Below are 16,386 nucleotides of genomic sequence, written 5' to 3'. Positions count from 1 at the left end.
GCTCACAGCTCATCAACCCGCTCAATATTCACCTCAAATTCTCCAATACTACAACAACAAAAAAATTCACCTCACAAAGCAGTTCGTAAGGATAATTTTACCAAGCACAGCTTTCAAACTGTTCAAACAAGAATGAAGGGCTTTGATACAAAAATAGAATATGTTACTGCAAAATTAAAAGATATAAGACAGCAGAGAGAATAGAGACCAAAACAGCCAAAGAACTCGGTGGACTTGTACTCATCAAGTATGCATATTTATGCAAACAAAGAAACATCTACTTGCCTATAAACCTGCTAAACAGTTTGCTGTCAAACTGGTGAAGATTGACGGGATGTTTCAATACAAATTGAACGCCTCTCCGCTTATAGCGACACCTGGTGCAACTCTAATGTCACAATAGATAATATTTAATGATAGAAGTTTACAGGGTACACAAGCGTTTTATTCGGGTAGAAGAGGCCGAAGTGACGCTCCGTCTCATCCCCTCCTTTCATCTTCTCTTTTAAAAGAGCAATGATGAAAACCTCCATGCTTTTTCCAGGTCTCTTGGGCGTCCCTATGTTAGACAAAACACGTTTGATTAGATTATTGTTGTACATCTGGGCATTTTCCATGTTAGCAACATAAGCATTATCTCCAGTTCCATAAGACGGCCATCCACTTCCAGTAAAAGCAATTGGTATGTTCGTACATCCCAGGGCTTCCACGGCCGAATAGATGGTATCCACCATGGCGTCACCAAATAAAACACCACCTCCTCTTTCGCAGGCAAATTATTGTCTCGTATCAGGGAATTGCTAACAGCTACTTTGTTACAATCTGCACAAGTAGCCATAATTCAATATAAATGAATATAGAATAAACCACCCGTTCACACCATATTTAAGAATTTGTTACCTGCAGAGATTGAGTTGTAGAGTATGGCCATGCAAACACAAATAATCAGGAGAGTCCTCATGCTCAAGCCCCGCCACATTATGCCATATTTGTCATAGATATGTATAGTGGAACGAGGTTTTGTATAAATGAGAGCGATGCACCCTCGCCACAGATTAAGTCAGAGTCAAATTGAAAGTAACAGTCGGCGACCTCAGAGGTAGCCCTCAACCATGCAATTGGCAAAATCAAATGCCGTGGGCATGCGACCACGATAATGTCTGTTGGGGCACGTTATAAATAATGTAGTTGTATGTCTAATTTAGTTGGATTATTGGTGAATATGGTTGTGTGTCTTAAATATTATATTATATGTATTTTTAAAATTTAAAATTTCTAGAAGATATTTTATTTTTTATTCTATCAAGATGAATTGGAGCTTTTTTATATCTTTTTGTTTTGTGATTTATAGATCATCATCATTTATTTATCTTCATGATATCAAAATCAAGTATCTCAATGAAAATTTTGAGCTCATCTAATTGTTCGTAAAAGTTGTGAATTCTATATTAAGTTGTGAAGAAATTATTTTCTAAATTAAAGAAATGAAGTATATGATATTTTTGTCACTTAATTTTAATCCTACAACATATGCAAAGAACAATGTGAGAATTTTTTTAAATGATTAGTAGTATGTAATAGGAGAGTGAGAAAACATTCATATTAAGATAAAGAGGTGGGAATTAAAAGTATTATTGTATGTACTTTGTGATGTCTATATATTGAAAAGGATCCATATGAAAGAGATACATTAAAAATATTACTTTCATCTCACAAATGAAGAAACATATAGATACTAAAAGAGAAACTTACGTGTGAAAGCTTCCTTATGTTAGTTTCCACACAAAATCCTAAAAGCTTCCTCTTTTAAAAGTTTTAGAAATTAAAATTTTAAGTACATGCGAAAGTCATGCCTGTAATTTATCAAAATCTTGATGAATTAGCTTATGAGAGACATCTAAAAGTCTTTATCACTTTTTACAAGAGTCATATATAATTTAAACTTTATCACAATAATGACAATGTATGATAAGTGGTTTACTAACAATGTGAGAAAATGGTCATCATCCTCTGATTTAACGAATCATAAAGACTTTAACCTTGACTTATTTTTTGGCCTCAAACACCTTAATCATTACAACCTCGTCAAGACATTTTCTTCTTATCTTACCAAAAATAAAAACATGAAATAATTTCCAATCTAAGTAAACCCAAGGATGTCCCACCTCCTCATCCTACGCTTGGAGTCCTTCCTACACATTGTATTCCTCTTATTTATGCTTCAGTTCCACCTCCTATTTCATACAAACATCTAGTATCTTGTATTTCTCCACTTAGTGACTAGTGAGGTTCCTTCCATTCCTCCTTCTACAAAGGAAGAAAAGGAGTCGATGGTGGTCTTCTCAAATTTCAAACCAAACCAAACGAAACAGTAATGCTTGTGATCGATGCTGAAGACATTTTTGTAAAGCTCTGGAACTTGCTTCCCAAACCATTTTCCCCCCTAAAACACCTACCCATGCTTTGATCCCATTTTACCAAACCATAACTACCCCAAGAGAGGAGGAAAATATTAAGAAGATCAAATTGTCTAAGCATGATACTTGTTCTTTTCGCATTAAAGATCCTATTGTGATTAATCTAGATGATGATATGGATGATAATATTCATGATGTTAACAATGTTGATGCAAATAATTCTAATGATTCCGATAATATGTATGAGGTTATTGAAATCAATCATGAGTTATCTTCGAGATTTTCCAAAGCATTAACCATAGCTCCTAGTGACAAACAAAGTGATACATTGTTAGAGAATGGTCCTTGTGTGGAACTGGTAGTAGCTCCATCTATGATGCTCGATATTGCTCCCCTTGCATCTTGTCAGTTACCTTCCCTAAATGAAGTTAAGAAAGATGGGGAGGTATATGATTTGCTTGATTGGCTTCATTTGTGTCATGGATCCTCTTCTTGTGTGCTTGCTTGTTTGTAATGTTCTTCCCTAGTGATGTGCTATTGGATATGTCTTTGTGTTATGTTAAGTCCTCTTTGAATGAGCGTTGTCACTCCATTGGTGCAAGGTAATAGAGAGACCAAATCCATTGTAACATTCTTCTATTTGTATCTCAATTCTTCTTTTTGTCATGCATTTGCTCCATGTACGTTGCTTTATCTACTTAAAAGCATATATTTAATGCTCCAGATAAATATGAAAATATTTACTTTATTAATTAGATGAAAATAATGATTAATTTTTGAAATATTGATAATTAAAATTAAATAATGAGTTATTCTAATAAAGTGAAATATTTAAACATTTTTTTAATCTTTTTTTGATGTCATGAGATAACCCGGCAATCCAATCACATCTTGCCTCCTTGCCTTAGCCTTACTTTTTGCCAATTTTGGGGGTATAGAGGGTGCCAGCTAAGGCAAAAATCCCTCAATGGACAACTGAGCAGGCTCAAACAACCCAATTGTTGGGTAAACCTAGCTAGTGAGAGTTGAACCTTGGACTTACATGGGAAGAACCCAAAGCCTTGGCACAACCTTACCAAATGTTTGAGCTATGGGTCGAAGCCATGAAATATTCAAACATTACCTTTATAATCTAAAAGTAAAATCAAAATAAATAAATAAAAATATTTAGATATTATAATCCAAATATAAAATAAATTTAAAATTATAGTATAAGAGATTTTATTAGATTTTAAATTATGTTATTTTATTTTAGTTTATCCTTGTGAAATAAAATATTATAAAAATAAAATAGGATAATTATCTTCACAATTATAAATTCATCTTAACTTAAATTAAATTATTATTTACATTTTAAATTTATAATTGTGATTTATTTATGCTTTAAATTTATAATTATCACAATTGTAATGCTAGACAATCTTTTTGAGTTTTCTTAAATCAAATCATTATCCTTTTTTTATTTAGATTTTATATTTAATATCAATTATTATTCAAAATAATATGCTTTTATCTTTTAAATTGTATTTATAATTATCTTTTATGCTTTAAAATGTATGTTTATCTCAAATTTATCCTAAAGATATTTATTGATAGGAAGGTGCATTTTTCCTTGCAATCAAATTAGTAATGAAGACATAATAACCAGTCAATATTTCATTCAATGCAACAATTACTATCAATTGATCTAAATTTTTCCATTAATCAGGTGAATCCATTATTATATATAACGTTTTCCCTTTTTTATTATATATAAATATCCAATATTCTAATAGTATATCCATTTATCCATTATCCCATTTAATCCATTAAATAAATATATATTCTATTATTTTATCCATTTATTTAATAATATATTGTATGCATATGATTCCTAATCTTTCTTGCATTACCCAATCCATCCCCTATTTATCATTTTTCATATCCATCTATTGCACTCACCTAATGCATGTGGGGCCAACATCTCCAATCCAATATTTTATCCCACATTCATCCTAATATTGGATTCACCCTTGAAGACATCTATAAATACCTTTTTCCTTCTAATTTCTAAGCCTAGCAAGTCAATCTATCATTTGTACATACTGACATTTTCGAATATTTCTCTTGCATTTTTTTATAGTTTTATCACTTATCTTGCTTTCTCTTGCATCTTTCATTTCTTTGCATTAATGAATCTCCATTCAACATAGCCTCTCGTGCATGTGTGTTTCTGTGTGTTTCTGTTTGTCTCCATCTACAGAGACTTTTTAACCATAGTAGACTAAATTATCCCTTAATTTTTAACTCATTAATACTTTTATTTGCTTCTATATTTTAATTAAAAGCAATTTGCTCTTTCATAAAGAAATTCATTTATGTTTGTAATCTCATACAAACCTTTCAAAATTGTTCACGAGTAATAATAATGATATCTTGTATATAAAGATGAATAAATTTTACATAACCTTTCCTTCTCTTTACTCCCAATCTTGAATAACTTCTTGTAATGTAGTGGGTTTGGCCTGTGCATCTTGAACTGGACAAATTTAGATGATGGAAGCTATCCAACTTATTTGATTCCGTTACATAAAAATCCATAAGCTTTATTATTTGAAAATATGGAATAATAAAAAACATATTAAAAAATAAATAAAAATTACAAATGAATTGGTTACAGCTTATATTACTTCCACAACAGATCAATGGCAGAGTCTAGCAACTTCCGTTTCTACACTTTTGGGGAATCCGCTTTCAGATTGTGAGCAGACTGGATGGCCAAACACTAGATCACAATCCTTATTACAGGCTAAAATTCAAGTAGAAAATATGCAGCACTTAAGCTTGTCAAACTCATCATAGGGTATCTTTTCTAGGGAGACATAATAAGTCAATCACTTGGCTAATCGTAGCCTCTTCTCAGCAGCAGCAATGAGTATCGTTTCTCCTACAATCTTTCTTGACAGCTTCTTTTCAAGCACATACCAAACTTTAACACGAAGACAGCTTACAACTCATCAACTCACTCAATATTTACCTCACAAAACCCAACCACAGCTTTCAAACTCTTCAAACAAAGAATAAAGGGTTCCGATACAACAATAGAATTTAATACTGCAAAGGAAAAAGATATAGAACACCAAAGAATACAATAGAGACCAAAATAGCTGAAGAACTCGGTAGACATGTATTCATCAAGTGATACATATTTATATAAACAAAGATACAACTACTTGCCTGTAAATCTGCTTAACAGTTGGACAGCAAACTAATGAAGGTTGATAGGTAAATGGAGACTATGGACAGCGAACTACGAGTGTTTGGATAGAAATTGAACACCTCTCAGCTGCTATTGACAACTAGTGGAAATCTAATGACGCGTTTAGAACAGAAACATAATTCTATTATGATTTATCTTAACAGTGACCACAATAGATAAACATTTAAGGATAAAAGTTCACAGGGTACACAAGCGTTTTATTTGGGTAGAAGAGGCCGAAGTGACGTTCCGTCTCATCCCCTGTTTTCAAATTCTCGTTAAAAAGAGCAAAGATGAAAACCTCCATGCTTTTTCCAGGTCTCTTAGGCGTCCCTGCATTAGACAACACATGTTTGATCAGATTATTGCTGTACGTCTGGGCATTTTCCATGGTAGCGACATGAGCATTATCTCCAGTTCCATCAGACGGCCATCCACTACCAGTAACAACAATTGGTATGTCCGTAAATCCCAGGGCTTCCATGGCCGAATAGATGGTATCCACTAAGGCATCAAACAAGTTGCTGTATATCCTACCTTCGTCTCTCACAGTCGGAGCCGTGGATTTGAACAAAGCATAATCTAAACTAATGCTGGTGTTTTCGAGGTACCCAAAAAAGGGATAAACATTTGCCATGTAAGGGGATCCGTGATCTTCAAGAAACTGCAGAAAAGAGCGCATCCTGTCCTTCACACTATCGCTGAAAGCTCCCTTCGATGGAAAGAAGGAAGCGGGTATAACTGCCCTGCCATTAGTGGCGGAGACCCTGATTTTATCCTGCAGGTTGGCCTTCTCAATAGCAAGTTGAATGTTATTCAAGGCCGAAAGAACATACGTTCCATACTCAGGCGTTTCCAGAGCCTGTTCACCCAGAGAAATGTATTTTATATTGGTGGCAGGATAATACGCCTGAATATTGTCCTTAACCCACTTATCTGCCACTTCTTGGCTGGAGGAGATGTTCTGCAATTCATCGTTAGTGACGCTCACAATAATTTCAATGCCGGAATTAGTATAGGCCTTTAGTGTATCAGGCTGTGCATCAAAAATCCTCAATTTTCCAATATTGTTGTTCTGCATCAAAGCTACTGCTTGCTCTGGGGTAGGCAAATTGTTTCCCGCCATTCCATTGTTCACTCCTATTTTATTAAAAAAACGAGCTTGATAAATCAGTACCAAATAAATCACCACTTCCTCTTCCTCAGCCAAATTGTTGTCTCGTATCAGAGCATTTCTCACTGCTGCTTTGTTACAATCTTCACAAGTAGACAGCCAAGATAGCTATAAGTCAATAGATAACAATAAATAACCATTTCACGCCATATTTACAGCTGTGTCATCTGTTAGAATTGAAAAAATACAATTAAGACATGAGTTACCTCCAGAGATTGAGTTGTACAGGATGGTCATGCAAACACATATGAGGAGAGTCCTCATTCTCGAGCTCGGCAACATTGTGCCTTACTTTTCATACATATGAATAGCGGTACAAGCTTTTGGATAAAAAGGTGAAGGATTCGGAAGTGTTCCTTTAATCTTACTCAGAGAATTAGTCGGAGTTGTATTCAAATTGATAGTCGGCGACTTCCTTGAGCGGTCAATCGGAAAAGTCGAATGCCGTGTGCATGTTACCTCAGTAGGTTATACTTCAACATCAAATAACCTCAGTAGGTTATACTTCAACATCAAATAATTTCCATGCTCCATGACTTCAGAGGTATCCTTCAAAATTCAACAAAGACAAAATCAAATGCTATGTGCTGTCACCTCTAAATTAGAATTTGATATCAAAATGGTAATTGATTTCATTGTCTTTATTCAATTGAGAAGAGATATTCTTGAATTTTAGAATATTTTCATGCAAGAAACAAAAAGCCTTCTTTCAATCAAAAGAGTATTACTCACGCAAGTAGGAGATTTTTTATATGATTTGAAACACTATTGGGTTTTTGTTAGTTTGTTAGTTTGGTAGCTTGGACAGCTGTTTGTCCATTTGCTAAATAATTAGTAAATAATTGTTTGCTAACAAATGTAGTTAGAGTTCAAACAATTTTTATTAATTATTGTCCAAACTCAACTCAGATGGGAAAGGGACTGTTCAGTTTCAGAGGGAGAATGGTGAGATGATTCCTCTTCATGATGTGTTGCATGTTCCAAGCTTAGGGATGAATTTGATTTTTGTATCTATCCTTCAGGACAAAGGGTACAATGTACTCTTTAGAGGGCCACATGTATTGATTAAGCATAAGTATTGGAAATCACCCATAGCTATTGGAGTTAGGAGCGGTCAGCTTTATAGGCTGTAGTTTGATATTCCTAAGGCACTCATGAGTAGCAGCAATCTTAGAGATCGAGGAGATCTATGGCATAGGAGAATGGGTCATATACATCATGGAGCACTTAATTTGCTTCGTGAGACAGTGACAGGTGTTCCAGAGGTGAGCACAGAGCATGATGATGTATGTAAAGGATGTGTGCTAGGAAAGTTTGTGAAAGCAACTTTTCCAAGGAGTGACACTAGATCCAAGGGTGTTCTTGATCTAGTACATTCAGATATATGTGGACCAATATCGACAAAATCTCTCAGAGGGTATGAGTACTTTGTTACTTTTATTGATGATTTCTCCAGGAAGACTTGGATATACTTCTTGAAGACCAAGGATGAAGTTTTCAGTTGCTTCCAAGAGTTCAAAGCTCTTGTGGAGAGTTCGATAGGAAAGAAGATAAAGGTTCTTCGGTAAGACAATGGAGGCGAGTATAAAGGCAATGAGTTCCAGGAGTTCTGTACCAGAGAAGGAATCAAGAGAGAGTGGATTGCTCCTTACAATCCACAATAGAATGGAGTTGCTGAGAGGAAGAATCAGTCTATATCAGAGGAAGCAAGGGCTATGTTGCATGACCAGGATATGCCCCGTTACTTATGGGTAGAAGCATGTAGTATGGTAGTATACATACAGAATAGGGTTCCACATAAGGTTCTAGGGAAGATGACACCAAAGGAAGCATTCACTGGGAAGAAGCCAGATGTTTGTCACTTCAGGATCTTTGGGAGTTTGGCATATTGTCACATTCCAAAGGATACACATACCAAGTTAGATCAGACTTTAAAAAGAGGGTACTTTGTGGGGTACAGTGAAACCTCAAAGGCATATCACATATTCATTCCAGGGACTAGGCGGATTATTGTTCGACGTGATGTCAAGTTCATGGAGGACAAGGCATTTAGAATGTCCAGAGATTCACCAGCAAATGATCAGATTGAGCAGCCAACACAAGCTCCAAGGATCACTCAACCGAATCAAGGTCAGCAAAGCTCTAGTAGAGTTACTAGTACAAGCATAGGCTCAGGAGGTGAGAGTTCTCAGAGTACGGAGAAACAGGTGCAAGAAGAGATGCATCAAGAAGACATGGAGGTTGATATTTCATCTTCTACAGTTGGCAGCAACAACCGTGAGGTTCAGCAGACACAAAGAAATACTCAGGAGTTAGTGGGTACTCCTAGGAGGAGTAGTAGACAACGGAAACAACCAGCCAAGTTTGATGACTATGTTACATTAGTTAGTCAGTTGGTAGATAATGAACCTTCTAGCTATCAGGAGGCTGCACAACATGAAGTGTGAAAAGATGCTATGGTTGAGGAGTATACTTCAATTATGCAGAATGATGTTTGGGAGGTAGTGCCTAGACCAACAGATAGAGCTATGGTTGGATCACGTTGGATCTATAAGATCAAGCATGGTGCAGATGGTAGCATCGAGAAATACAAGGCAAGGTTTGTGGAAAAAGGGTTCTCTCAGAAGGAGGGAATAGACTATGAGGAGACATTTGCTCCAGTTGCCAGGTATACTTCAATCAAATAGATGTCAAGACAGTGTTCCTCAATGGTGAGTTGAAAGAGGAGGTATACATAGAACAACCAGAAGGCTTTGTAGCACACAACAAAGAGACCCACGTGTGTAGATTAAAGAGAGTTTTGTACGGACTCAAGCAAGCTCCCAGAGCGTGGTATGAACGCATTGATAGTTACTTGTAGGAAATGGGCTTTGTGAAGAGTGAGGCGGATGCTAATCTCTACTACTTGGTGGTTGGGGTGAGATTCTCATTCTTGTTCTATATGTGGATGAGTTGTTTCTAACAGGTTCACTAGGGCTCATAGAAGAGTGCAAGTGGGACCTTGCAGCAGAGTTCGAGATGAAGGATTTGGGACTTATGCACTACTTTCTAGGCATGGAGGTATGACAGACAGATGGAGAGATTTTTCATGGACAAGGGAAATATTGCATTGAAATCTTGAAAAGGTTCAAGATGGAAAATTGCAAAGCCATGTCTACATGTATGATCACGAATTGGAGGAAGGTAGATACATCTAGGGAGAAGGATGTAGATCCCATATTATTCAGGGAGTTGATTGGTTCTCTCATGTATTTGGTCAACACCAAGCCAGATATAGCTTTTGTAGTTAACTCTCTTAGTCAGTTCATGGTTGAGCCAAAGCAAGTGCATTGGACAGCAGCAAAGCATGTGTTGCATTATTTGCGAGGTACAAGCGAGTATGGGATTAGATATGGTCGAGGTGAAGGAATTAGGTTAATGGGCTACACTGACGCAGATTGGGCAGGCAGTACAACAGACAAGAGGAGCACTTCAGGGTGTTGTTTCAGTCTGGGATCAGGAGTTGTCTCTTGGTTCAGTAGGAAGCAGAAGTCTATGGCTCTAAGTTCTGCAAAGTCGGAATACATAGCAGCTAGCATGGTGACATGTGACGCTATATGGCTTCGGTTGTTGCTAGTAGCCTTGTTTGGTCAAAATGTGGAGACTACAGTGATACACTGCGACAATCAGAGTTGCATTAAGTTGACTGAGAATCCGGTGTTTCATGATAGGTCGAAATATATAGACATTAGGTATCACTTCATTAGAGATTGTGTACAATGTGGAGTTGTCAAACAAGCAACTTGAATGTTATTCAAGGCCGGAAGAACATACGTTCCATACTCAGGCTTTTCCAGAGCCTGGTCGCCCACAGAAATGTATTTTATATTGGTGGCAGGATAATACGCCTGAATTTTGTCCTTGACCCACTTATCTGCCACTTCTTGGCTGGAGGAGATGTTCTGCAATTCATCGTTAGTGACTCTCACAATAATTTCAATGCCAGAATTAGTATAGGCCTTTAGTGTATCAGGCTGTGCATCAAAAATCCTCAATTTCCCAATATTGTTGTTCTGCATTAAAGCTACTGCTTCCTTTTGGGGAAGCAAATTGTCTCCCACCATTCCATTGTTCACTCCTATTTTATTAAAAAAATGAGCTTGATAAATCAGTACCAAATAAATCACCACTTCCTCTTCCTCAGCCAAATTGTTGTCTCGTATCAGAGCATTTCTCACTGCTGCTTTGTTACAATCTGCACAAGTAGACAGCCAGGATAGCTATAAGTCAATAGATAACGATAAATAACTATTTCACGCCATATTTACAGCTGTGTCATCTGTTAGAATTGAAAGAGTACAATTAAGACATGAGTCACCTCCAGAGATTGAGTTGTACAGGATGGTCATGCAAACACATATGAGGAGAGTCCTCATTATCGAGCTCGGCAACATTGTGCCTTACTTTTAATAGATTTTAATAGCAGTACAAGCTTTTGGATAAAAAAGTGAAGGATTCGGAAGTGTTCCTTTAATCTTACTTAGAGAATTAGTCGGAGTTGTATTCAAATTGATAGTCGGCGACTTCCTTGAGCGGTCAATTGGCAAAGTCGAATGTCGTGTGCATGTTACCTCAGTAGGTTATACTTCAACATCAAATAATTTCCATGCTCCACGACTTCAGAGGTATCCTTCAAAATTCAACAAAGTCGAAATCAAATGCTATGTGTTGTCACCTCTAAATTAGAATTTGATGTCAAAATGGTAATTGATTTCATTGTCTTCATTCAACTCGGAAGAGATATTCTTGAATTTTAGACATTTAAATGAGATATTTTCACGCAAGAAACAAAAATCCTTCTTTCAGTCAGAGAAGTATTACTCACGCAAGTAGGAGATTTTTTATATGATTTGAAACACTACTGGGTTTTCAAGATGAACATTGATAATTATAGACAGGAGTTGATGATTGAAAACCCTAACGTGATTCATATCATGTGCGTTGAAAATAAAGATTTCATTGTACAAAGAAACTTTCTCAGAATTCATAGCACTCTCACAAGATAAGTAGGCATGATTTTAGTTTTCTTTGGTTATCAGTAATTTGAAGAACATTTATGTTCATCCCCCAATGAGAATCATTATGGTTTCTTCAAGGATGCATTCCATCGAAATACAATTGCATTATTTGCCAATAGGCTATATTATGTGGGTAGTTCACTAGCATTTAAATTCTCATGTAGATTTTTGCTCATGCTAGATTTTTATCCTAGGCACGTTCCTCGACTCATATCTAAAATCAAAGGGTGGGAAAGGAATGGAGTGAGCAGAATTACCCTTTCATAGAAGACACTTGGTCCCAACAAGACTCACCAAGCATGCATCAAGATGATATTCATAAATATGACATAAAATAAGAAATCCTCCTAAACTTGATGTCATGTCTTGTCGGTTTTGTCTTGTGTGGAACTTCAAGTCAAGTCCGTAATGAAGAACTTTGTGCATGGTAGTGGCTAGGAGTAAGGAATTGTCTAGGGTAATTATGTGTTTGGGATAATTGTACAACCTATCCCACTGCATTTTTTTTAACATTATCTACTTTTTTCATTAAACTTCTACTAATCTCACTTTATGGACTAATCCTACAAACCAAGTAGCTACAACCCTTATACTCCAAACCTATGTAGGAAATGAATTCTCTATATGCATTACCTTACATACATGCATGGCACACTCCCTATGTTCTTAATGCTATATAGTATCACATTGACTCTTGTTTTATTAGCCGATAGGCAATATATGGTGGGAAACTCTCCATTGGATTCCACATTTCTCATGTTGTAGAATTTTTTTGATTATTGGTAAATGTGTAGTCAATCATAAATAATCCCACCTAATTTTCTTTGTGTTGGGAGGAAAAGGTGTGCCTCAAATAAATGTAATCTCTTGCACCATTAGTGTGTGCTTCATCAAGAATCCACAACTAAGTTCTACCATTAGAGATGCAAGTGCACATACCTTGTTGTATACTACCCAGCTCCTCAGGAGGACACACATTAGGATGATACTTTCTAGCCATCTACCTATAGGCCTTCTTGATATCATGTAGCCCCAAATCATAAGATATCCAAGCAAATTATAATAGCTTTGAGATGGTGATGCAATAATGTCTTAACTATTGTTGTACATAACTCTCTTAACTGTTGTTGCATAATAGACTACATAGGAGTTAGCTATTGCATAGTAGTCAATTTAGGAGTTAAATTAGGTTATGATTTTTTTTGTAACTACTGATTGCATTGTACTCTATGTAGGAGGTAATTTAGGAGTTAATTCTTTAGTTTATCTATTTTAACTAGTTGCTTGGTAGTCTACATAGGAAGGGTTTTAGGCTCCAGTTACTAAATAAAAAGGTATTATTGTTAATTTAGCAGTAAGTTTCTAGAAGATGTAACTTTTTTATTTTAGAGATGAATACAAAAGAAGGGTTTGTGGGGTATTACAACCCAATATTCTTGTTAATTTTTGTTGCTATTATGCTAATTTCCTCAATTATACATAGAGTAGAGTTTGTTTATTTGCAAGATCTACATCAGTTTAGTATTAGAAAAAACTTTGATGGCCTAGAGGGGGATCCATATGCACTGGGGAAGGAGAGGCAGGAGAAATGCTAGTCTTCAGAGGAATAATGAGGATGATTGGTTCCAAAGATTAGAAGTCATTGAGGATAGGTTGTGACAAGATGTTTTTGAAGAGGAAACATAGCATCCAAAAAATGTAGCTAGGTCCACAAACCCTATGGAGAGGCTCACTGAAGCCATATTCCTTCATCTCTTGTGCACCTCCTTACCCAATGGAGAGGGTTGACCACCAATCATTCCTCAGAGCTGCTTTGGTCCTTATCTTTCCCTCATCTGGCCCGGGGCCTTTAGAAAGAACATAATAATAGAATCTTCAGGAATGTCGCCTCTCCCCCTCTAGTTGTTTTAAATAAAACTCCAAGAGCTATCATTGAGAACTTTCTATCTACCAAGGATAATTTGAAGCTTAAGGTGAATATTGTCTCCTCTTTTGATGTTGATATTGCTTCTAAATGGAACATAAGGTTGGATTATCCCAGTGATCCCAGTTTGATCAAATCCCTTAGGGATTATGCTCATGGGACACTTCCTTTGGCTAGATGGGTCAAAGTCAACTTTGATGGGTCAGCCAAGGGAAACCTCAATCTAGGTGGGTGTGGGGGAGTGATTAGGGATGAAACTGGTAGGATCTTATTAGCAGTGGCACTCCCCTTTGGATGTAAGACAAACCACCTTGCTAAAGTTGTGGCTGCCTACCATGGGGTTTTGTTGGAAAAAAAATCAATGCTAATTCTGTCTGGCTTGAATGGGACTCTAACAACATAATCCAATGCTTATTGGGAAAACAAAAACCAACTTGGAACATCAAATGTTGGATTGAGTGAGCTAGGGATTTATTAAATTCATTTCGAAACTTTAATATATCTCATGCCTATCGGGAAGATAATGGTCTAGCGGACCACTTTGCTGATTTGGGAGTTAGGAGCAATGATGAAAAAGTATGGGGGCTTAGTGATAGGCTATCGGATGAAATTAAGGCCTTGATGCTATATGATTTGGCTCAGGCAAAACAAGCTATAACATTAAATGACTATGTCATCCCTTAATATGATAACTCAAATTTTAATGATTAAGCATGTCATTCTTGTATTATTTTTGGTTGTGTCACACGCTTTTTGGGTACCTTGGGACCCCTTCTAAATTTGTCCTACACTGCGAACCAATGCCATTGTTGACACCATGGGAGGAGAAAGGAAAAGGGTTGAACCCTTAAACTGTGAAGAGCTTAGGAAGACCAAAATAATATGGTGGATTTTGGATCATGGTGGTCTTACCCCTTTCGTAGAAAGATTGCATGGAGAGCATGAATATGTCACAAAGAAATTTGCCAAGGGTTTGAAGAATGGAAAAATTCAAATTGAGGGTAGAAAGGTGTAAATTAATGAGAAGTTAATCATTGAAGTCAATGGTCTGTCAAAGGAAGGTGTAAAATTCTACACAAACAAAATAATGTATGACGTTGTTGTGAAAAGATTTCCCAGAAATGAAGAGAAGAGGGAAAAGCTCGCCAAAGTGGATAAAAGAAGCTATGACACAAGTAACATCAAATCTATTTGGCACTCTGATCTTGTTGTTTTGATGAAATATGTTATCCTTGATGGGAGATATACTAGGGCCTATGGGCATCATTTTGTTCTGCTTAATCATTTTAGGCATAGTGTGAAGATTTCTTCTTCATTCTTCTTAATGTCATCCATTAAATGCTAGCGTTAAGGACCATAGGAAAAAAAAAATTCCCTATCCTTCATGGGATGTTTCTTTTCCTTATCCATGAGCACATCAAATCCCTGTCCTCCCCTTTGACTAGGGTTCCTGAAGGTTCTAGCAAGTCTGAGGAAGAAGATCATGTTAGCCTATCTTCTAATGAGGAAGAATGGAATACCGACATGGATGAATCTGATTCTGGGTCAGAGTCTTCTTTAAGGACTAGACACAAAGCTAAATAAGGTAAAACCTCCCCTGCTTCTACTTCAAATTTTGACTCTCAATTGTCCCACAATTCCATCCCAAAAATGTTTATCCCACGCCCTTCTAGAAGTGATAGACCCCCCTTCCCAAAGGACCTTAATGCCAATTCATCTTTCCTCGGTCCAAAAAGGGAGAACCCTGATGATGTCTTGTCCATGGCTTGTGATGTTGATGTGGACAACTTTAGAATGTTTAAATAGGATTTCCATGAAATTAAGGACATCAATGTGAAACTTTGCGCAATTAACAGGAAATAGGATATCTAGGCTACTAAAGAATGGACAGTGCACTAGAGAAAGTCAATTGTGGATTCCATGCATAAAATTATGGGTATGGTAAGTGAGATGAAGAAAGATTATGATAGCAAATTGTCATAGTTGGAGGACAAAATTAAGAAAGAGATTGAGGGTAGATTGGGTCAGATGGAGAACAAGTTTCTGAAAGTTAATGAGAGTTTGATATCTTTGGTCACATATAGCCACGAAGTGGTGAAGGATTATGCAAATAGTATAAACAACATGGTTGGAAACCTTGAATCCCTCCATAAGGAAGTTACCAAAGTGGATGTCGATGCCTTGGACCAAAAAAAAGAGGAAATGACTAGGCCTTGTAAAAGAACCAAAGCTAATATGAAGATGAAATCCACAAATTAGGAAATCCGGAAGCTTAAGAAAATAGGTCTTAACATGACTCAACTAGAAATCGAGGCTGCAAAGGCTCTAAAAAATTTGTACTAGCTTTTTCCTTTCTGTTGTTTTTTTGCTAGCTTTTTTCTTGTTACTGGTCTTTTGTTGCCCTTGGTCTGTAACTCTTTTGGTTTTACTCATGGCAGCTTTTTGATGTAGTTCTTTGTTAAAGGGTTTCGGGTCCCTTCAAAACTTGTTTGTTCTGTAATAAAAACAGTGTACATTTTGATTGAAGCCTATATCAAAAACATACTTTAATGTGTCATCATCTCCATTTTTTTATA

General features: G+C 36.4%; 3 protein-coding genes and 1 long non-coding RNA gene across 4 annotated transcripts; all 4 read right to left on the bottom strand.

Moving 5' to 3' along the window:
* Window positions 1–410: 410 nt before the first annotated feature.
* On the bottom strand, window positions 411–734 carry LOC131860250 (glucan endo-1,3-beta-glucosidase-like). The gene has a single exon (XM_059214634.1). It carries the CDS (start codon window positions 732–734, stop codon window positions 411–413), a length of 324 nt encoding a protein of 107 aa, XP_059070617.1.
* A 4,826-nt stretch (window positions 735–5,560) lies between these two features.
* LOC131045975 (glucan endo-1,3-beta-glucosidase) lies at window positions 5,561–7,207 on the bottom strand. Its single transcript, XM_057979607.2, has 2 exons — window positions 7,036–7,207; window positions 5,561–6,912 (listed from the first exon to the last, which is right to left on the bottom strand). The coding sequence occupies exons 1-2, from the start codon at window positions 7,109–7,111 to the stop codon at window positions 5,840–5,842; spliced, it is 1,149 nt and encodes a 382-aa protein (XP_057835590.1). The 5' UTR covers window positions 7,112–7,207; the 3' UTR covers window positions 5,561–5,839.
* Window positions 7,208–10,563: 3,356 nt separating this feature from the next.
* LOC131069117 (glucan endo-1,3-beta-glucosidase-like) lies at window positions 10,564–10,932 on the bottom strand. Its single transcript, XM_059214633.1, has one exon. The coding sequence runs from the start codon at window positions 10,930–10,932 to the stop codon at window positions 10,564–10,566; it is 369 nt and encodes a 122-aa protein (XP_059070616.1).
* A 25-nt stretch (window positions 10,933–10,957) lies between these two features.
* On the bottom strand, window positions 10,958–11,488 carry LOC131045978 (uncharacterized). The gene is made up of 2 exons (XR_009359548.1): window positions 11,187–11,488; window positions 10,958–11,063 (listed from the first exon to the last, which is right to left on the bottom strand). It is a non-coding gene; the product is annotated as an uncharacterized LOC131045978 (long non-coding RNA).
* Window positions 11,489–16,386: the final 4,898 nt, after the last annotated feature.

Source organism: Cryptomeria japonica, chromosome 11 (assembly GCF_030272615.1).
Source record: "Cryptomeria japonica chromosome 11, Sugi_1.0, whole genome shotgun sequence".
In the NCBI taxonomy this organism is placed as follows: domain Eukaryota; kingdom Viridiplantae; phylum Streptophyta; class Pinopsida; order Cupressales; family Cupressaceae; genus Cryptomeria; species Cryptomeria japonica.
The sequence above is the reverse complement of the archived record's forward strand: the minus strand, read 5'-3'. Positions and strand labels throughout refer to the sequence as shown.